Source organism: Apis laboriosa, unplaced genomic scaffold (genome assembly GCF_014066325.1).
Source record: "Apis laboriosa isolate Shangri-la unplaced genomic scaffold, ASM1406632v1 scaffold22_cov146, whole genome shotgun sequence".
Lineage (NCBI taxonomy): Eukaryota > Metazoa > Arthropoda > Insecta > Hymenoptera > Apidae > Apis > Apis laboriosa.
Window position 1 is genome coordinate 1,028,538 of NW_025222414.1, and position 18,849 is coordinate 1,047,386.

The 18,849-nt window shown below is 41.0% G+C and overlaps 1 protein-coding gene across 1 annotated transcript in view; it reads left to right on the forward strand.

The window, feature by feature from the left end:
* Positions 1 to 18,849, forward strand: part of LOC122713122 (collagen alpha-5(IV) chain-like) — a 41,458-nt gene that overhangs the window by 6,847 nt on the left and 15,762 nt on the right. The window contains exon 2 of the mRNA XM_043933280.1: positions 12,493 to 12,678. Coding sequence (XP_043789215.1) covers positions 12,493 to 12,678 — 186 coding nt within the window. The remainder of the gene's footprint in view (positions 1 to 12,492; positions 12,679 to 18,849) is intronic.

Below are 18,849 nucleotides of genomic sequence, written 5' to 3' on the forward strand. Positions count from 1 at the left end.
AGGCTGTTGCTGCTGTGACATCACAGTCTAAAATTATTTATTAACAAACGCGACCGTTTACTTGGTATCTTTGATTACTTAATTGTTGTACTTGTTCGAGGACGTTTTCACTGATATCGCACCATGAACGACCTTTCTCCTCTTTATGGAAAAAATATATTCGAATATTTCGACTTTGGTAAAATCGATACTTTTTTCTCTCTCTCTCTCTCTGTCTTTTTTCAATCCTTCACCAATAATAAAATTTGCAATCAATGTTTAGATATGATAATCTTAATTCGTGGTTCATTATGTAACGTTATGTATCGATATAAGAAGAACCGAAACGAGAATTCGCGAGAATTTATCTTACACGAGAGAAAAATACTCTTTCTCTTTCCGATTGAATTATGGAGATGAATATATCGTGTATACGCGAATGTTATTTTTCCCCCATTTTTACGCAATAAGGAAAAAGATGTTATAACCAATTACATAATATTCGACGTTTCGTCCTTTATATTCCATTGTTCAACAACGTTCGAACGAATAAAAATGAAATGAAATATTATTCCTCGAAAAATATTTCCACGCTGAAATATATTTTTGCAATGGTCGTCATCGTGAAGTCAGAATCGTACACGGAGGTCAATCACGTCGTCGTCCCAGGCTATACGATACGAATTCTCGTAAGCTACCAGTGACATCACTGTTACTTTTACGAGTTGTTTATCACGAGCATGAATGAAACAGTTCAGCGTGACAATCGAAGATAATACAAGTACTCGGTGGAGAGGAAGAAATTCCTCGAAGGAGAATAGGAGATTCGTTTATTGCCGTCCCGATAACTCATCGCACCACCCACCACCCCCTCGTCGTCCTCAACGTCGACGTCAACCCTTTCGTCGCGGTGTTCTTGGTACTCCCTCTCGGGGAGGGAGAAAAAGAAGAAGAAGAAGAAGAAGAAGAAGAAGAAAAAAAGGAAAAAGAAAAAGAGAAAGAAAAAAAAAAAAAGAAATCAAAAATTAATGAACCGCGGGACGAGTTTATCGCCACGAGGCGGTGGCATGTCGAGCCGCTCGTAAACGCGAGCTACAAAAACCGATAGGATGACGACTTTCTGCGTTTCTTGGAAATCGACGATAGCCGGAGCTAATAATAACAACGATGCCGCTAAGCGGTAACGATTTCGGGGTTGAAATCGATGAAACGCGAGGACTCGAATGGCGTGATCGATCGATCGATCGATCCGTTTCTTTTTATTTTCTTTATACGCGTGAAGGATGAAAGGTTATCGGTTATCGATCGTTTTCTTTGGCGGGGACTGTGGTGGATGAAATCGGATACTCGGAAATCGGTGTGTCGATAGTTAGTTGGGGGGGTTAAACGTGCGTGGCATTCATATAAACGTTTGTGACATTCACATTGTAACGTAAATGGTTTTTACGTGAATTATAGGGATCGATAAATAAACAATGTCAATTTGAGAGTCGTTTCAATGCGTGCGTAAAAAATAAAGATTTCGACGAATCAGCTTATCGAGCGTTTATCGTCCGACTTTCTTTTTTTTTTTTTTTTTCACCAAACATTCGATAATCGCTTGGAACTGCATACGTAACTCCACCGAAGTTAAAAATAGACTCGTTATTTCCAAGTAAGAATCGTTCGTGGAAAATATTTTAGATTACCTTGCGTCGCGTATAACTATTTCTTTCTTTCTTCTTTTTTTTTTTTTCTTTTTTTATCAGCGATTTCTACATACTTTCCAGCTAGCTTATAATACGAGGCTTTTATTCATTCATTCATGAATGAATAGATCCATCCATTTATTAAGATCTCGAAGCGAATTCGGGAAACACCGACCTATCTATGATTTATCTACGATTTACGAAATCGAAACGAACGATTGTCCGTTTTTAAATAAAGAAACGCGGACGAAAGAAGGGAATAAATTTACGAATATTCGCGAACAGGTGCGAACAGATCTTTTTTACGATGATCGATCGCGAGAGATAAATAAAGAGAACACAGAGATTTCGCGAATCGGAAGATTTGGTCGAATTGGTAAATTACATCAGGCTTGGTATAACGGTGTCACGAGCGTTACCAGAACATCGTTTAATCTATGTGGGACGTTTAAGGGTGGACGCAATCTGTCTCTTACGAAACGTGCTAACCTCGATACACATTATCTGAAGAAACTCCGGGAGTTCAAGGGGTCTCTCGAATACCATTTCGTCTTCTCTCTTTCTCTCGTTCTTTTCTCTCTCGCTCTCTCTCTCTCTCTCTCTCTCTCGCATAGAGGATCGTGCGTGGAACGTACGACTTTTTCCATTATCGCGTCCCCGCGACGATTCGGTTGAAAATTTGAAGGAGATCCGTGGAAATGGAGCAACGAGGTTAAACGAGTAGAGATCGATCGATGCCAAGATATAAATATGTTTCGATGGTTCGATTTCGGTTCGAGTAGCGCCCGATTTAAATTAATCGGTTTTGAAAGGGAATCGGATACGCAACGGAAACTCTTGGAAACACTTCCTCTTTCTTTTTATCGTCAGTACTTGTTTACTCTAAGCGTTAACACGGAGAAAACGTATACAAGGTTCGTTATAAAAAAAAAAAGAGACGAATGCATACGAAATGATAGGAGGCACGACATACGTGGAACGATTAGGCACGCGACAAAAGGGATTGGACGATCGACTCTCCACCATCGTTCGGAGGGGGGGATCGATTTCCAAAAATAGGGCGCGTACCAACCGTATATCCGTTTCTATTTCCGCGCGCGTTTACAAGCCTATCCATCCGAGATGCGCTCGCTTCGGTTCCCCCGGATATTTTTTCCCGCTCACGCGTCGTCGATAAATTAAAAGAACCATCTCTCGTTGCTTCTCGTTTCACCCCAATTGTTATAAAGTTAAGACGAAATTCCTTTTCTTCGTTAACGTGCTTTCGCCCTTCGAGTCAATCACGAAAGAGAGAGAGAGAGAGAGAGAGAGAGAGGCGAGCTACGAATGCTTTATGCAATATTCGATGGAATATTAGGTAATGGATCGCGTGGGTGGTGTTTGAAAACGTGGATCGTTAATAAAGATCGAATTTATCTGTCTGGTATTTTAAATTGTACGTTCTTTACGACGTATTCACGAAAGCTCTCTCCACTCGTGAAAGATCGATAGGAATAAACTTTATAAAATTTTCAGCGCGGGGCTCGTGTATCTTTTACATCGAATTATTGACCTTAATCACTTGGCAACGCGTTATCGCTCGAAACTTTCATTTTCACCTTTATCTTTCCTCCGTCTTTATTCTCCGCGCTTAGTCGAAACGATCTTTCTATTCTATTCTGTCATCCGCGTTAACAATTTCTTAAGATCTCGATCCTCTCTCGTGAGAATATTTAAAAATGCAATTTTTACAATTAACAAATCAAACGTGTATATCTTGGAATACAAATCATGTTATTTAAGACACGTGCGAGCGAATAAGAAACGCGAGGTCAATTTCCTCGAATAATTTTGATCGAATAATTTTCGATCGATTCGAATATCTCGAATATCGACTCGAATTGAAAAATAAATTTAATTATTCGAGATCATTTATCTTTTCGACGACGAACGATGTCGAGAGAGAAAAAGAGGGGGTGGGGAGAGAGTTAAAGAAGGCGTTAAGTGGTTTTCATGGTGACAAAATGCAGGAAATCGAGTAACGCGACTCTCGTTCTGTGAATCGAACGATGGAAAGAGACGAACGACGCGGGGACTAACGTTACAATTGGCGCCAATGTGCGCTTACATGGTCAGAGTCAGTACAGCTAAACTTGACACTTGACTCTTGCGCTAGAAACGTACCACGACCGATTAGAATTGCATCGAAACGTTTAGGGTTACACAGTTCAATGCTAAATGTCGCGATGAGCAAGGGATGTTGCACGACGCGCGCTGTGTTTAATCGTGCAAATTATATCTAAAACTTATTTTACGATTACACGTTGTTAAAAAATACGATATCGTTCATTAGTGAAATTACGTCGCTTGTAACGAGAGAGAGAGAGAGAGAGAGAGAGAGAAACAGCAAGAGATTAAATTTAGAAAAATTGATGCGCGTAAACGTGGTACCACGGTTTATTTTTAAAACAAATCCAATTTCTTTCGTAATAATTTATTCGTTTAATTTGTAATGCAATTTAACTTCCAATATTCATATCGATTAACGAATATATTTATCAAATTTATCTCTTAATTATTACACAATATATTTTCCTATTTTAATTATCTCGGGTAAATCAATTTTTCAACGTACAACATTTCTACACTTTGATACATATATACGAAATTTCGGTTTCTTCTTCGATACTTTTAGTAGGAAACAAGAATTTTAAGATGAAAGTCAAAATCCAAAAAAAAAAAAAAAAAAAATTATTCGTTCATTCGGTTGAATCATTTTCCTTTCGCGTAACAAATTGACTGGAAAAGGACGATAAGAGCGCGAGGATCGTATGATATTTCACTTCGAATTTCACTTCGAATTAAAGGCAGATTGGCAGATTTTTAAACGTACGATTGGTTCGTTCTCGCGAGAAAAGGTGAAGGAAAAAAGAATGCGAAGCAGGATGAAAAATCGACTCTGTCTCACTATACTTATATATTTACTTGCGTCGTTGTACGCACACGTGGATTCTTTTATGGGGGTCAGCGTTTCTGGCGGCGGACGAGTCGGACGCTCGATTATGCGCGATACACGGGGCTCCGTTGTACGAGTGTTGATTTCACCCTTCCGACCTTTCCGACCCGTTACAACCTCGAATAAAGCCATTTATGGGCCTTTAACTCTTTCTCGCTTCGCTCTCTGATACACGTTCGGGTGGACTCGATTCGCGTTATCATTGTCGCGAATTTAATTTATCCGGATGATCGGATCAAGATCTCGACGAACAACGCAACAGATCGCCAATTATTTTTCCTAATGTTAAATACATGGAATGGAAAATACGAATATTATATTGAATTAAATTAACATCGAATTTGGACTCTATCGTCGCTTGGTCTCGTCACAACACGATTAAACGGAAAATTAATACGGGTGGGAATTAGTTTGGAGATTATTATATCGCGTATTACGAAAAACTTTTTGAAAGAAAGAATCGGGAGATCGAAATCTCTTGGAAATTTTTCTTAAACGATCCGTCGATAACGATGGACGGAAAGGAGCGAACATCGAAGGACGGGGGAAAAAGTGTGATGGAATTTTTTACGCGCGCCACGGTTGTTACGAGGCGAGCGAACTGGCCACGAAAAAGAGGGAAGGAGATAAAAGGAGAAGAAAAAGGGATAAGAGGAAAGAGGCTGAAGCGTAATCCGTAAGCGTTGCCCTGGATGCGCGGTGAGTTTGCATAACGACGACACGCCGTCTTCTCTCTCTCTCTCTCTCTCTCTTCGTGCTTATCCACTTACCAACCTCTCCTCGTATCGTATACGCACTTTTTTGCCCACGGATTTTTACTCCGTTTCCTTTTTCGGCAAAAGAAGCAAGAGGCAAACGTCGAGACGCGCGTTTCAAGAAAGCGCGGCTCCCGCTTTCGGAATCGCTCCCCGTGAATCATCCGCCCGTGCTAATATTCTTTTTTTTCATCCTACTTTCTTATTTGCGAATCGAACGGAATGAAAATTTCGAATTTTTCTAATTTCTCTAGGTTCTTGCGCGTGGAAAAAAATGGATCGCCTATAATTATAGGCAAATTTTTCAGCAATGCTCGATAATTCGAGCTCGAAATTCAAGGATGCTCAGTTTTCAAGGATATGCGAGTCTAGCTATATTATATAACTCGAATTGGTCGTTCGTTATGATATTTATTACGACACGCTTAATATTATTTAATAATTTGTACGACTGTTAGAACATGTGTATTAAAGTTTTCTATGAATAACGATCTCTTAAGAAGAATTGTTGCGTACAAAGTTTCGTAGAATCGAAAGAAATCGGATAAATCTGGATCAAATTTCTTCTTTTATTAAACGTTTTTCTTATCCGTTTCCAATCGAGCGAGTCATCCGGGATGAATCGTGGCGGCGAACGTGAAAAGGTAGGAAGCGAGAGACGAGCGAGAAACGAAATTCACGGAGCGGAAGAGGTGAGAAAGAAAAATGAAACGAAAAGAAGGAGAGAATACCGGTTGGTCGGTTCGCGCAAAAGATGGAGAAGGATAAAACCGAGGACGCGAAAGGAAGGAGAAGAGTTAGCGCGAGGATGGAGCGAAAGGGGGAATCGAAAGCGGCGGGAATGAGAAAAATATGGGACGAAATAAGAAGGAGGAATAAAAGAATAAATTGTTCGTTGCGTAATCGAAGGGAAGGAGGCGTTCGCGGCGCGTTTGTCGTCCGCGAAAAATTTCAATTTCAACGATACGATTCTCCGCTTGTTTCGCAACGCGATCGCTCGAGTTAATCGTTGGAAGCTTTAACTCTTGGACGATGACTGTCTCGATTCGCCGAGGGGAATGAAGGGATAAAAGGAGGAGAAGAAGGACGAGAGACGGAAGATGGCGATCGAGGATCGACACGTAACGGGAATAAAAAGAAGGGACGAAAGGATCGAAGGAGGATCGAGTCGAGTTGGAGAGAAAGAGACGCCCGCTCGTGCCGTTTGATCCGATAACTTTCATCCGATTAAGCGTTATTCTCTCGTTTTAACCCTTGCAACGCCGAATGGTTGAAATGGCCGTGGAAAAGGTGCCAACTCGACGCTTTAATTTTTATAATCGCGCAACGTTTTCGTTTCTCTCTCTATCCCAAACAGTATCCGGTGACTTCTAAACGATAGTGTGCATATACGTACACGTGCGCGTAGATAGGTTGGTAGCGACATTGTCTGGCCACGATTTCGCTCGGCCAGCGTCATCCGGTCAGAGCTGAGGACGACGCTTAATATTACCGCGCATTATGCAGATTCCGAACACCGTGCCTCCTCTTCGCCCTCTCCTCTCCCACCGCTGGACCTCGTTTCACCCCCTACCTGCTCCCCCTCTCTCGCTCCTCCTATCTCGCCGCGTACAACCGATCGTGGACCGCTGAATCATCATCATCGTCGTCGTTGTCGTCGTCATCGTCATCATTATCATCATCATCATCATCATCATCATCATCATCGGTTGGCCAATTCTTTTTCCAATGGAACGCGATATTGTTTCCGATACGAAGCGATTCCCGATCATTGCCGCCGCTTTCGCGAAACGAGTGTCGATCACGAGCAGATTTCTCGATTCACCTGCGAATGCTAATTCTGTCTTTCTCCCCCTCCCCTTCTCTCTTTTGTTCGCCTGTTCGTTCGTGGAAAGAACCCACACCGAGAACTGGAGAGAGGTTAGGGGAACGGGAGGAGCAAGAATTTTTCTTACGCGCATTCTTTTCACAGAATTTTCGACTCGATAATTTTCACAGAGGATATTTTGCTTTCGCGCGAATTTTTATAGAATTCGCTTATAGAGACGCTTTAACGCTCCTTTCTTTTTCTTCTTTCGAGAAAAAAAGTCGAAATTTCTATTCGTTTTCAGTCGGATGCGTTCGAAAAATTGTTATCTTACTTTTCTCGCGAGCGTGTCATAATTTACCATTACATTTCGTACGAAATTACGTTATATAAATGGTGTAATTTCGATGTCTCTTTTACGCCTTAATCTGGAAAAATAATGGGTGGAATATATTTTAATCGGCGATTAAAATTAAAATTCGACTCGTAGCGACGGCATAAATAGGTTAACGTTGATGAACAGTTGTTGAGAAAGTTGGAGGAATCGAACGGCGGCGCGTTGATACCGGTCTCGAACCGAATTGGACCGGTTCCGGCCAATCTGGACCGAAAATCGGATTGCATAAAGCGACACGGGACGACGTCTGCCTCCAAGTATCGCAATTAATCGTGCATATGAAAGTTCCCCGTATCCTTTTTCAATTCAACCACTCCTTAAAAGAGAGCTCGTCCAAGTTTAATGCCACGCGTATTTCGCAATATACGGCCGAATAATAATTCTTTTCGCTCGAAGATATCGGCTCGCCGATGCGATCCATCATTATTCCGTGTCCTCTTAAACCAGGGTTTTGCGGGTTTAAAATAAAAAGATGGGTGAAAATTTTTTTTCTTCAATAACGCGTGTTATTGAAACTCGTTCGAATGTGTATCGTTGCGGGCAACGATAAATAACGATTAACGAGTTTGAAAGTTATTTTCGAACGCCTCGTATCGACCCGTTGATGAGAAAGATCATCATTCTCCGGATCTCTCCCTTTCGAATTAATCCGACAATCGAAAAAAAAAAGAAAAAGAAAAAAAAAAAAAAAAAGAAAAGAAAAGAAAATGTTCTCTCGGGCGAAGCCGAAATAACACGCTAAATATCGCAACATTTCCAATTAAAGAATGAGCCTATTTTACGGTGCTTATCGATCGAACGTAATAGCGTAGTAACGCATATCTGGTATACGTCCAGTGGATAAAAAAAAAAAAAGCACGTTGGATTATCGTCGATAAGAAGCAAAGTTAATTCAGACGAGACGTAACCGTTGTTACGTCTTCGTTATCGCGGCAAAATGGCAAAGAAAGTGTCACGTTGCTTTTCACCGGAGGCAACGCACGACGAATCAAACCCCTCTGGCAAAGAACAATCGGCCACCAATACCTTTATCGTCTCTCGAATTTCCTGCTTGCGCACCGGACCTAGGCTGATTCCCCGATCGCCTCCTTCCTTTCGTAAATCTTCTCTTTCCGCGATTCTTCTCTTTCCACGAAATCGCGAAAAGTAAAAAAAGGCCAAGCGTTTCCCCTAATTGGAGGGGAAACTCGTTCGTCCGCACGAGCGTTGAAAAACGTTTCGCTCCGGATTTCGAGTCGATCGATCGATAGATCGGATCCGTTACGAATCCAATAGCCGAAATAACCGCGTTTGCGTTTACCAAACGGTGATTATCCCCATTGTCCGACGATGGGCCGAATCCAGGCTATAAATCGGATAAAAAGAAAAACGCATACGGTTCATGGAAGGATTAGAACGACGTCTTTAAAATTGCAAAGGTTAACGCGGAGGAGAGAAATTCTCGGAAGCGTTGATCGAGCAAAAGTGGAAAATTATTATCGAATTGGTTCGATCGTGGGGATTGGTGCGTCCGCCAGAATGAAACGAGAATCCCTCGTGTAACTTCGTGCGCACGATAAGAGGTGTAACGCGGTCTCGCCGTGAACAACCGCGTTACGTGTCTGTGTAGTTACTTGTTTAACGATACTTCCATTCCACGTCTATTGTTGGCTCGCATTTATCGGTCGAACGTCCAGCATCGGAATCGTAATCAGCGGGGAAGGGGGGGGGGGGAGGAGGGGGGAAGGTTGCGTTCGTGGAACGACGAGGGGGCAAAATCAGAGTGGCGCGTTAAACTCGACTGTGCAATTTTCTCTCCTTTTTCGTCCCTGCGAAAGGGAGAGAGCACGACGAACCTTTGCTTCCTGTAAAATGGAAGAATAATCCTCTCGGTTGGGAGAAAAGATGATTGAAAAATTTATTATCCAGGACAAGGAAATCGAGTTTATCTCTATAGATAGGAGGAGAAGGAAGCGATATTTTTTTTGTCATCACAGAGATATCTACTCTATCTCTCTATATTTGAGATGCCTTGCGAATCCTTTATCCATATACGATACGATTCAAACGGTGAAGAAACTCGAAGCAATTTAGAATCCTCCACTCTCGGTCGTGATCTAAGAAAAAAATGAAACTGTTTAGAAGATTTTACGGTAAATGTGACATCATAGATCCAAGAACGGCAGCATAAATATTTGGAGCACCGGGTCTCGTAAACGTCCGCTATTCGGTGGAAACTGGTGGCATGTGCTGGAACTTGCTCTTCGCGATTACATTTACGTTGTCGCTTCAAAAGGGGCAGAAGGGGAATATCTTAAAGACACTTTGTTATTATTTATTCTGCACTTACGCGTTAATTAAAAAAGGAGAAGGAAGGAGAGAGAGAAAAAGGAAAGGGATTCAGATTAAATATAAAAAATCGACGCAAAAATTTAACCAAATTTAATAACATTTAACGATTTAGCGGAAAAATATTTGGAAGGAGAAATTAAAAAGCTATGTAATGGTGGATAATGTCTGTCAAAATTGTCGAATCTCGTACCGAAAACGAGATCGACGATTAACAAGTCCTTAGATATCACGCTCGATGTTTAAAACAGCGATTCCATTCACGTGGATACATATTCGTAATATTCGCATAAACTTGTCGACAAGGACAGCCTTCTTAGCTTAAGTGGTGCACTTCGTTCACGATGTAGATTGCCGGTTACAACGCGTAACACAGTATATGCCTTGTCGTCCCGTGTTCTTCGCTATTGATCCAAAATATTACAGCGATTCCTCCAATTCGTTGTATACGAGCTATCGAACGAGCAATATACCCGCGACGACGATTTAATTAAAATTCCCTTAATCTATCGCGATTTTCATCGCAATCGAAAACCAATAAAGTCGTAACCGTAGTTCGCCTTCCTTCGAAATTTTCTATTTCTATCTTCTCTCTCGCGAACGCAATCAAGATATTTGACGAGATATATATATATATATATATTTTTTAAATTTACCACAATAGCAAAACTTTTAAAATAATCGCATATAAGCTCGTCGATTTGATAAATCTAAACGGAACGTTTCCAAATTTTTCTTCTTTCACGATTATTTTTGAAAAATCGATTCGATCAAGTTTTCCAGCGTCGAATTCGACGAGAGAGAGGAGGAGGAAGAGGACGCGATAGATCGTCCTCACGCGTAATCGCGAAATTATGTCACATACGAACGCGATTCTCGTCCAAGCTGGGACATTACGTCATTGCGGCTGAAAGCAAGCAGACACGCCGCGAGCATTACATATTTGGAAGATCGTAGCGCGGCGAGGTCATGCAAAAATGAACATCGCGACGGCAGATAAGACAGCAGGGGGATCGAAATCCGCGATGAATTACGCGCTCGGCTTAACTGGAACCCTCGCGTCGACTCGTTTCGTACAAGCTCACCTACTTTCTCAAAAATCATGCTTCTTACTTTTTTCCTTTCTTTCTTTCCTTCTCTCTCTCTTTTTTCTCTCCTTGAGTATGACGTGGCCCGATGCGACCAAATTTCTTTCCAGACAATTTGTGCGCGAAATAAAAGAGAGAGAGAGAGAGAGAGAGAGAGAGAGAGAGAGAGAGAGAGAGAGAGAGAGAGAGAGAGAAGAAGAAGAAGAAATCGAGAATTCTGTCCTGATAATTTTTTTTTCTTTCTCTCTCTCTTTGCGAGTTACAAAAGACGAGAGAATTACACTCGTAGCGAAATTGCAAAGCAACGAGGATACCTTGATGCGTGATTGAAAACAAGGACTTGTCACAACCAATCACGTGGGTGGGATTAAACTGATGCATTAATGCAACAGTGACCTTGATTCTATGCAGTCTTCGCGATCGTGGGTGGAAGCTGAAGTGCAAATTCGCTTTTTCTTCTGTTACATAAATCCTTGCTATTGTAAAACGTAATCTGGCTCGAATTACCGGGTTCTATTTCTAAGGAAAAAGAAAATGTTCGATTCGTAGACCGGATCTGGACTCGCGAATATTTTTGCAACTCGTTTTCGCTCGAAACATCGAAACAAAGTACAAAGTGAAAAAGCTTCGATATCGTAAATTTACGATTCCTCTTTTGTTATATCTTGTTTCGTTTATTCGCGTTCGTAAAATATCTATATATAATATCGCAAACGGGATGTTTGAAAAATTCCCTTTTCCCGTTATTATCGTCGATCGCGTTTAAATTTAAGAAACGAGTTGAAAACGAGTACGCGAGTTCTTAAAATAAAATTTTCAGAACTTAACTTTCAAGCTCGTTTATCACGCTTAAAGCAGCGTGTAGTTTCTTCTAACCGCGAACTAGGATATTCCAACAGGCCGCTAAGGTTAACGCTCCAAATTTCTAAATTCGACCGTTCCAACAAACATCGAAGCACCTGAATAACCAATGGCCAGGCGAATAACCTAGAAGAAACACAAACGCGTCTACGTTCCATTCTTTTTCCCTTTTCCTTTCTTTTTTCCTTTTTTCCCTTTCTTTTTCTTTTTTTTTTTTTAAAAAAAAAGATCCTCGCCCGTCGTGTATCACGCGTACTTATACCGATCGTAGCCAGAGATTTCCTCGAAACCTGGACGTTCGTTGGTCTCCTCTTTAAAGTCTCGTTGACTCGAGAGGGACAACTTTTATACGTACGAGGTTAAAAAGAAAGAGCGCGCGCAATTCCATTTTCTCTTCTCTTTCGCGTTATTCAAATAGAGAACGTCCTTCGAGGCGCAATGGCGTAGTTAGAAATTGACGGCTCCGTTCTCGAGCCGATTTATTGAAATTTATTATACTTTGTTATATTACATTAAATTATTTTCAACTTTTGGAAAGATCATTTTTTATATCTAAACATATAATTTCTTTCTTTCCTCTTGCTTTCGTTACAGATCTGCAGAGATTCGTACAAATGCAATTGCACGGGGATAAAAGGTGGGCCGGGATATCCTGGAATCCCCGGACTTCAGGGGCCGGAAGGGCCACCGGGTGATATCGGTCCAGACGGTCCACCCGGACCGAAAGGTGAAAAGGGCGCCGGTGGAGAATACGGCGGCATGGGAGAGAAAGGTTACAGGGTAAGCGATCGATCGTTCCAATTAACGCCTCCGTTCTAAAAATTTGTCGCGCGATTAAATAGTTGGATGGATATATCGTCGTTAATGAGAGTTTCGGTTCGAGATCGTATACAAAGAAGCGAAACTTTTTTCGCTTCTAACTGACGCGATTGGAACTCTTAACGAGAGCTACACATGTTTCCAAGCTTTATTTCTTCTTCTTCTTCTTCTTCCTCTTTTTTTTTTTTTTACTGTCATGAGTTAAATTCAACATCGTATTAATGAAAAATAAAACGTGACAAAGTTACGTGGGAATCTGTAGTATCGCAGTTGCCTCTTAATTGCTTCCGCAGTCCACGATCGTTTCGATGAGAAATGGACCCCCGAATTGGCCCTCCAAAATTGGATGAAATCGCGTGACAAGATGATCGTATTCCCCGGGTTAACGAGAATATCGGAATACCTCGTTTTTCCATTCGATTTTCGATGAAATTGTTGCGTGCACGCGATTCGAGAGAGAAAGAGAGAGAGAGAGAGAGATTAAAAAATGAGAATGGCGTCAGCGGTTAGAAATGGAACGTCTCGAAATGCGGAGAACGAGAGGGTATTACGAAGAAACTCCCACGAAATCCGCCCGCCCTCGATCTTCTCGTGTACGAGCACCGCGAATTCCTTGTTTCGTAATTCGTGTACCTTTGAAACAGATACGATTCTGGAGGAAATCGGTATCCAATCTCTTCCAATGATCAACGACGCCTACGTCGATCGTCATCGATATCTACTAGGGTCGATCGTGGTTGAACAGATTTTCGTATCGATTTACTTCGGGTTGATGAAATTTCGTTCGGCATTGCGAGATTCTATGCCAATCTCGGAGGATCGATTGCATCGATTTTCCTTAAATCGAGATAAAATTCGCACAAAAGAAATGGACGATTCGATTATTTATGTGTATATATATATCTGAAGAAAAATAATTTCTTAAAAGTAAATAAAGATGTAAAGATCAAAATTACGTGACGTGAAAAAACTTTATCAAAATAACGCGATGTTAAGAGTTTGCGCGGCATCACATTTGCACGCTCGACCTCTTAATGAACATCTATCAGTTCGCGGCAAGATAACACTTTACGAGCGCGCTTTTCTCCTTTTTTTACGACACGTACGGATTGCATCTTTACATTAGCCAGGCAGCGGCTCCAAACGAGTCGTCCGAATGACGTCATGGCCCTTTCTGGTACCGCTGCATCGACCAACCTTTTCGACCATTGCAACGTTGCCAGTAGTATCCCCGATTTCCTCCATCGCTTCTCACCTTTCTTTCGCCATTTAAAAAGCTCCCGTAACCGAGATAAAACACCATTTCTCTCGACGTGGAGAACCTATGTACGGATATAGATGGTGACAAAACGACACTAGTCGTCGAATTAACTTAAAGTACGAAAAAACTTACTATGAATATATACATATATACATATATGTGTGTGTATACGTAAAATAAATCATAATCTTCATAATAACATGGAGTTTCTTCAAGATCCCATTTTTTCAATGTAAAAGTCACAAGAAAAGATAATTACGAATAATAATTTTCGATTTTGCGACTCGAGGTTAGAGGGGAGGATGGCGAAGTATATTTTCGCGAGAAGCTTCCATAAACGTGGGTTGGACGGATGACGATGAAGCGAGGGATACGTATAATTTTTTCATTTATTCCAAGATATTCGAGGAGCGAAATAAAAATCTCGAGCAGTCTTATGTAAATTTCATCGAGCTCGACTCGATTGTAAATCTTCGGCTACCATTCCGACCATGCCGACAAACTATAAAGACTCGAGCTCGAGGCGCTCGATCGACCCGATATTTCTCTCTGTGTTTCCTCGCAGTTAAATCTTTTTAATGCGATTTTTATAATTTTCGCGCGACTATATCTGACGATTCTTCTCCAACGAGAAGAATATCTTTGGAAATATTTTTTTCCCCGACGATATAACGTCTCTCGTACTCGGTCGCGAGAGTACAGAACACGCTGACGTCATGGTTGTTTCTGGTACCCGGCAACAAGTGAAAAAATGGACACTCCTCTTCACGGTTGTTCCATCGACCACGCGAACATCCTTTAGTTATAAAAGGAATCCTGTTCTGTCCGATGTACAGGGTGGCCAGTTATATAGAAAGGCAAGACGATTCAATTTCTCGATCGGAAGGAAAAATTGAATCATAGATATAACTTTTTTTTCTTTATATCGATCGATCGAATCCTCCAACTCGAAATTGATTAAAATTAAGATTCGCGTCGCCAGAGGCGGACGGTAAAAGCTGTAGACCTCGCTCCGAAATTGGCGTCAAAGTGGTGGGAATGGCACAATTGTGCGCTTTGGGTTAACGATTCGGCCCGGCGTGGTACGTAGGCGTTAATAATAAATTACGGCATCTCGCGTTCCTCGCGTTTGGCATTGATCCCTATCTACGTAACGATTACCCAGATGTATCGCGTATTACACGCATACCCACTTTGACTCGAGTCGTCCTCCCGGTTATCCTTTCCTCCACTTCCCATTTTCGCTCCTTCCGAAAAAGACTCGATAAACGCATTCGTACAAATTGAATTTTCCTCTCGAAAAATCTGAAGAAGAAGAAGAAGAAGAGGAAACGTTGTTATTAATGATAGGAAGGGGGACGATGAAAAAAGGGAAACAAAAATGGATGCCCATACGGGTAAAAGAGACGATGACGAGGATGACGCGACGTTGACGTTGTCGAGGCTAGGACGAGCACGTGTAACCCCTGTTTTGTTTCGCTCGAACGAAGTAGGGTATCTAAGCGCCGATAAAGAAATCTCCGTTTCACCGACGATACGCCTCTCTCTGGCCACGCGGCTATCCTCCTTTGATACCCAACCTACGCGCCATTAACCCCTCGTGACATTCGTACTTTGTACCACTACCCCCATACCCCCACACGATAGTCTCGCAAACTTGCGTACCGTTCCATTTATTTTTTCTTTTTTTTTTTTTTTTTTTTTTTTTTTTCCTTTTTTTTTTATACGTATATCGATCGCGTCTCGATGCTTCTCCAATTGGAAAACACTCGACGCACCCTGTATACCGAGCGTACGAGTGTGTAATGTAACTCTTTGTAAAAACACGGGACAAAAATCCGCGACGATAAATTATTTCGCGGCTACCTGTTGCGCGGAAAAATTGGACAGGTATATTTCGCGGAAATAACGCGCGCGCGATTGAAGATCGGTCGAAAATCGGATTAATCTGATTCGTATTGGAACTATGGCCGATTTGCCGAGAGACAATTTTACAGAGAGATAAGGTGACACCGAAAGGTGATAACAGCTATGGAACGGATACACGCAGCCAAAGTCCTACGCGTTCGCTCGTCTTCCCGTATCTCGAAATGCGAGGGTGAGAAGCATTTCCGCTCCGCGATCGTCCACGTATCGCTTCAATCTAATATACCTCGCAGTTGCTGCCACTATTTTTCCTCTCTCTCCCTCTTTCTCTCCTTCAATCTCCCGAATAACGATTTTACGATTTTCTTATAAAAGAAAAGAAAGAAATAGAGAAAGAATCGTGTCGTATATGTATAAATCTAGCGTTAAATTATTCGAGTGAAACAATAAAATTGTCATTTTAATCGAACGAGAATACGTAACGAGAACGAGTAAAATTTCATCATTCACCGATTATCAACGCTTGAAATTTCGTTTTCGCGTTTTCTTTTTGCCGGCCACTCCCTATCTCCCCCACACTTACCCCTTCGTTTCGCAAGTCTTTCCGATCATCATCATGCCTATTACTCCAATCAAGCGAACGATTTCAATGATGTTTCTTCTCGTCGCGAGAAGACGGTATTTTCACGAAATTGGGTCGTCCCATTAAAATGGCGAGCCGAGCGAAGGACAGAGAGGGAAAAGAACGAAAAAGGGAGGATGACGTACCACGCGCATTGCGATAACGCACTTCCCATTGACAGATCATTCCATGCGTCCAGCAACGTGGAACCGGATGTCGAGTGATCTCATAACCAGATACGCTCTGCCTACCCTTCCTTCCTTCCTTCCTTCCTTAACGTTTTACAACGAATGGTTTATCTGTAAACAAAAAAAAAGAAAAACAAAAAAATAAATAAAAACAATAAAATAGAAAAAAAAGAAGAAAAGAATGAAAAATCGATCCGCGTCCGATGTTGGTCCGTGAAAACGCGTTCGAATAACCGGCGTTCGGCTGATCGAGAATTACGAACGTGTTTTGATTGTCAAATTGGGCGATATTTCGACAAACGTTGTTGTCCATCGTGATTGCCCGAGCAAATATCCATCGAGATTGAAAAACATCGAAGCGTTGCAATATCGAGAAAATTATTCGGTAAAGGATTGCCTCTAACTTGAAACGAGTTTCGCGTTAATGTTTCGATATTTCGCGAAATCGTAAGATCGATGGTGAACGTGCGCGATAACTGTATGAAATATAAAGGAGAAACTAGTTACTAGAATCAAATTGGGCAAAATGTCAAAATGTCAAATTACGTTAACCGTAACGAGTTTCGTTACGTAGCGCGACACGTAACGAAGTACGAATCAAACGAATTCGAATCAAAAGTTTATGCAAATAAAAATATCTAAAAAAACGTATTAAAATTCGTTTCGTTCGTTGAATTCGTTAATTTACATTTACATAGGACGGGATTTCTCGATTTCCAATAGAGATTCATCCTGTAAAATGTAAAACTATTCTTTGATCTACCTTTATCGATCGATTTCTCATACGAATTTTCGGATAATCATCCGTCGCTTTGAATTAAATATCAGACAATTAAATCATTAGATATTTATCGTTTTGCAAAAAAGGGGAAAATTTAGAACACGTTTCACTCGATAGCGGGGGCTGTTCATAACGATTCGCTCGTGATTAGTAAAACGCGCGCAGCTTTCATAAAGGCCGGTGAAATATCGAGCAATTACGAACGGGAATTCGCGGACCTATGAATTTATCAAGAACAATAATTGTCCATTCCACCCATGTCCCATTTTCGTTGGCGCGACCGCGATTTACACATTATATACTATTCATTTGTCATCTGTTCTATCCTTCGTTCCCATAATTTATCAAATATAACCGCGTATTAATTTTATCGCGAGCACCCTTTTTCCATTCGTGGTGGGGAAAATTTTCGATTCGTTATCGCGTCGTTAAAAGTTCGGCAAATTCCGGCAAAGTTCGGTAATCGGGACCCTAGCTGTCCAATCCTCTCCTATCGCGAATACGCGCCGATATTTCGATATTAATCTATCCAACCGAAACGTTGGACACGAGAAACGGTTTCCACGTGTTCTTCAATTAAGATAAATAATTAAGATAAATCGGTGGTCGGGGCGTTCCTCGAATCGCGGTTTTTAATTTTTTTTTTTTCTTTTCTTTTTCCTTTTTTCTCTCTTTCATTTTTTCGAACTTCATTGGAAATAAGACGCGATTAACGTTTCGTCGAACACTCGAGTCCCGCTAGTTAACCGGGCACAGTTCATCAATTCCGGATGTCCGATATAATTGAAGAGTGAAATACGGTAAGACCGTTAAGACCGATGATTAATTCTTCGTTTTATCGGCTGCTTTGCAAAACGATTTTACCATCCGTTCTTTACCACGGATAACAGCTCCGATCGTTTTTCCTTTTTTCCTTTTAAATCACGCTTCCACGTAACCTTATATCTGTACGTATACAAATCGTAGTCGCGCTATTTATTCCAGTTTTTTTTTTTTTTTTTTTTTTTTAATGAGAAAATGCTCGATTATTTAGATATCGATTACCAACGTATATTCAACTCGAACTCGGATAATATTTTTTAAGAATTTATCTTGGAATGAATTTGTATTTTTTTCTTTTTTTTTTTTTCGTTGTCGCAACAGTGTCAGCGTTCGAGGAATACATAGTTGTAATTTATCGTTTCGAATAATTGGAAAAAATATTATATCGTTCAAATTTATCATCATCGTGCGGTTTTGTATCCTTTTGTCGTGTTAACAATATACGGCATAAAAATTGTTCTATAAACGTTAATACGCATCGTTATGTTTCTTAAATAGATGATATATATTCTGTGCGCATTATACGTGGCTGAATAAAAAGCTTTTGATATTCGCATTATCGTCTTTTATGAATATTTTTTTTTTTTTTTTT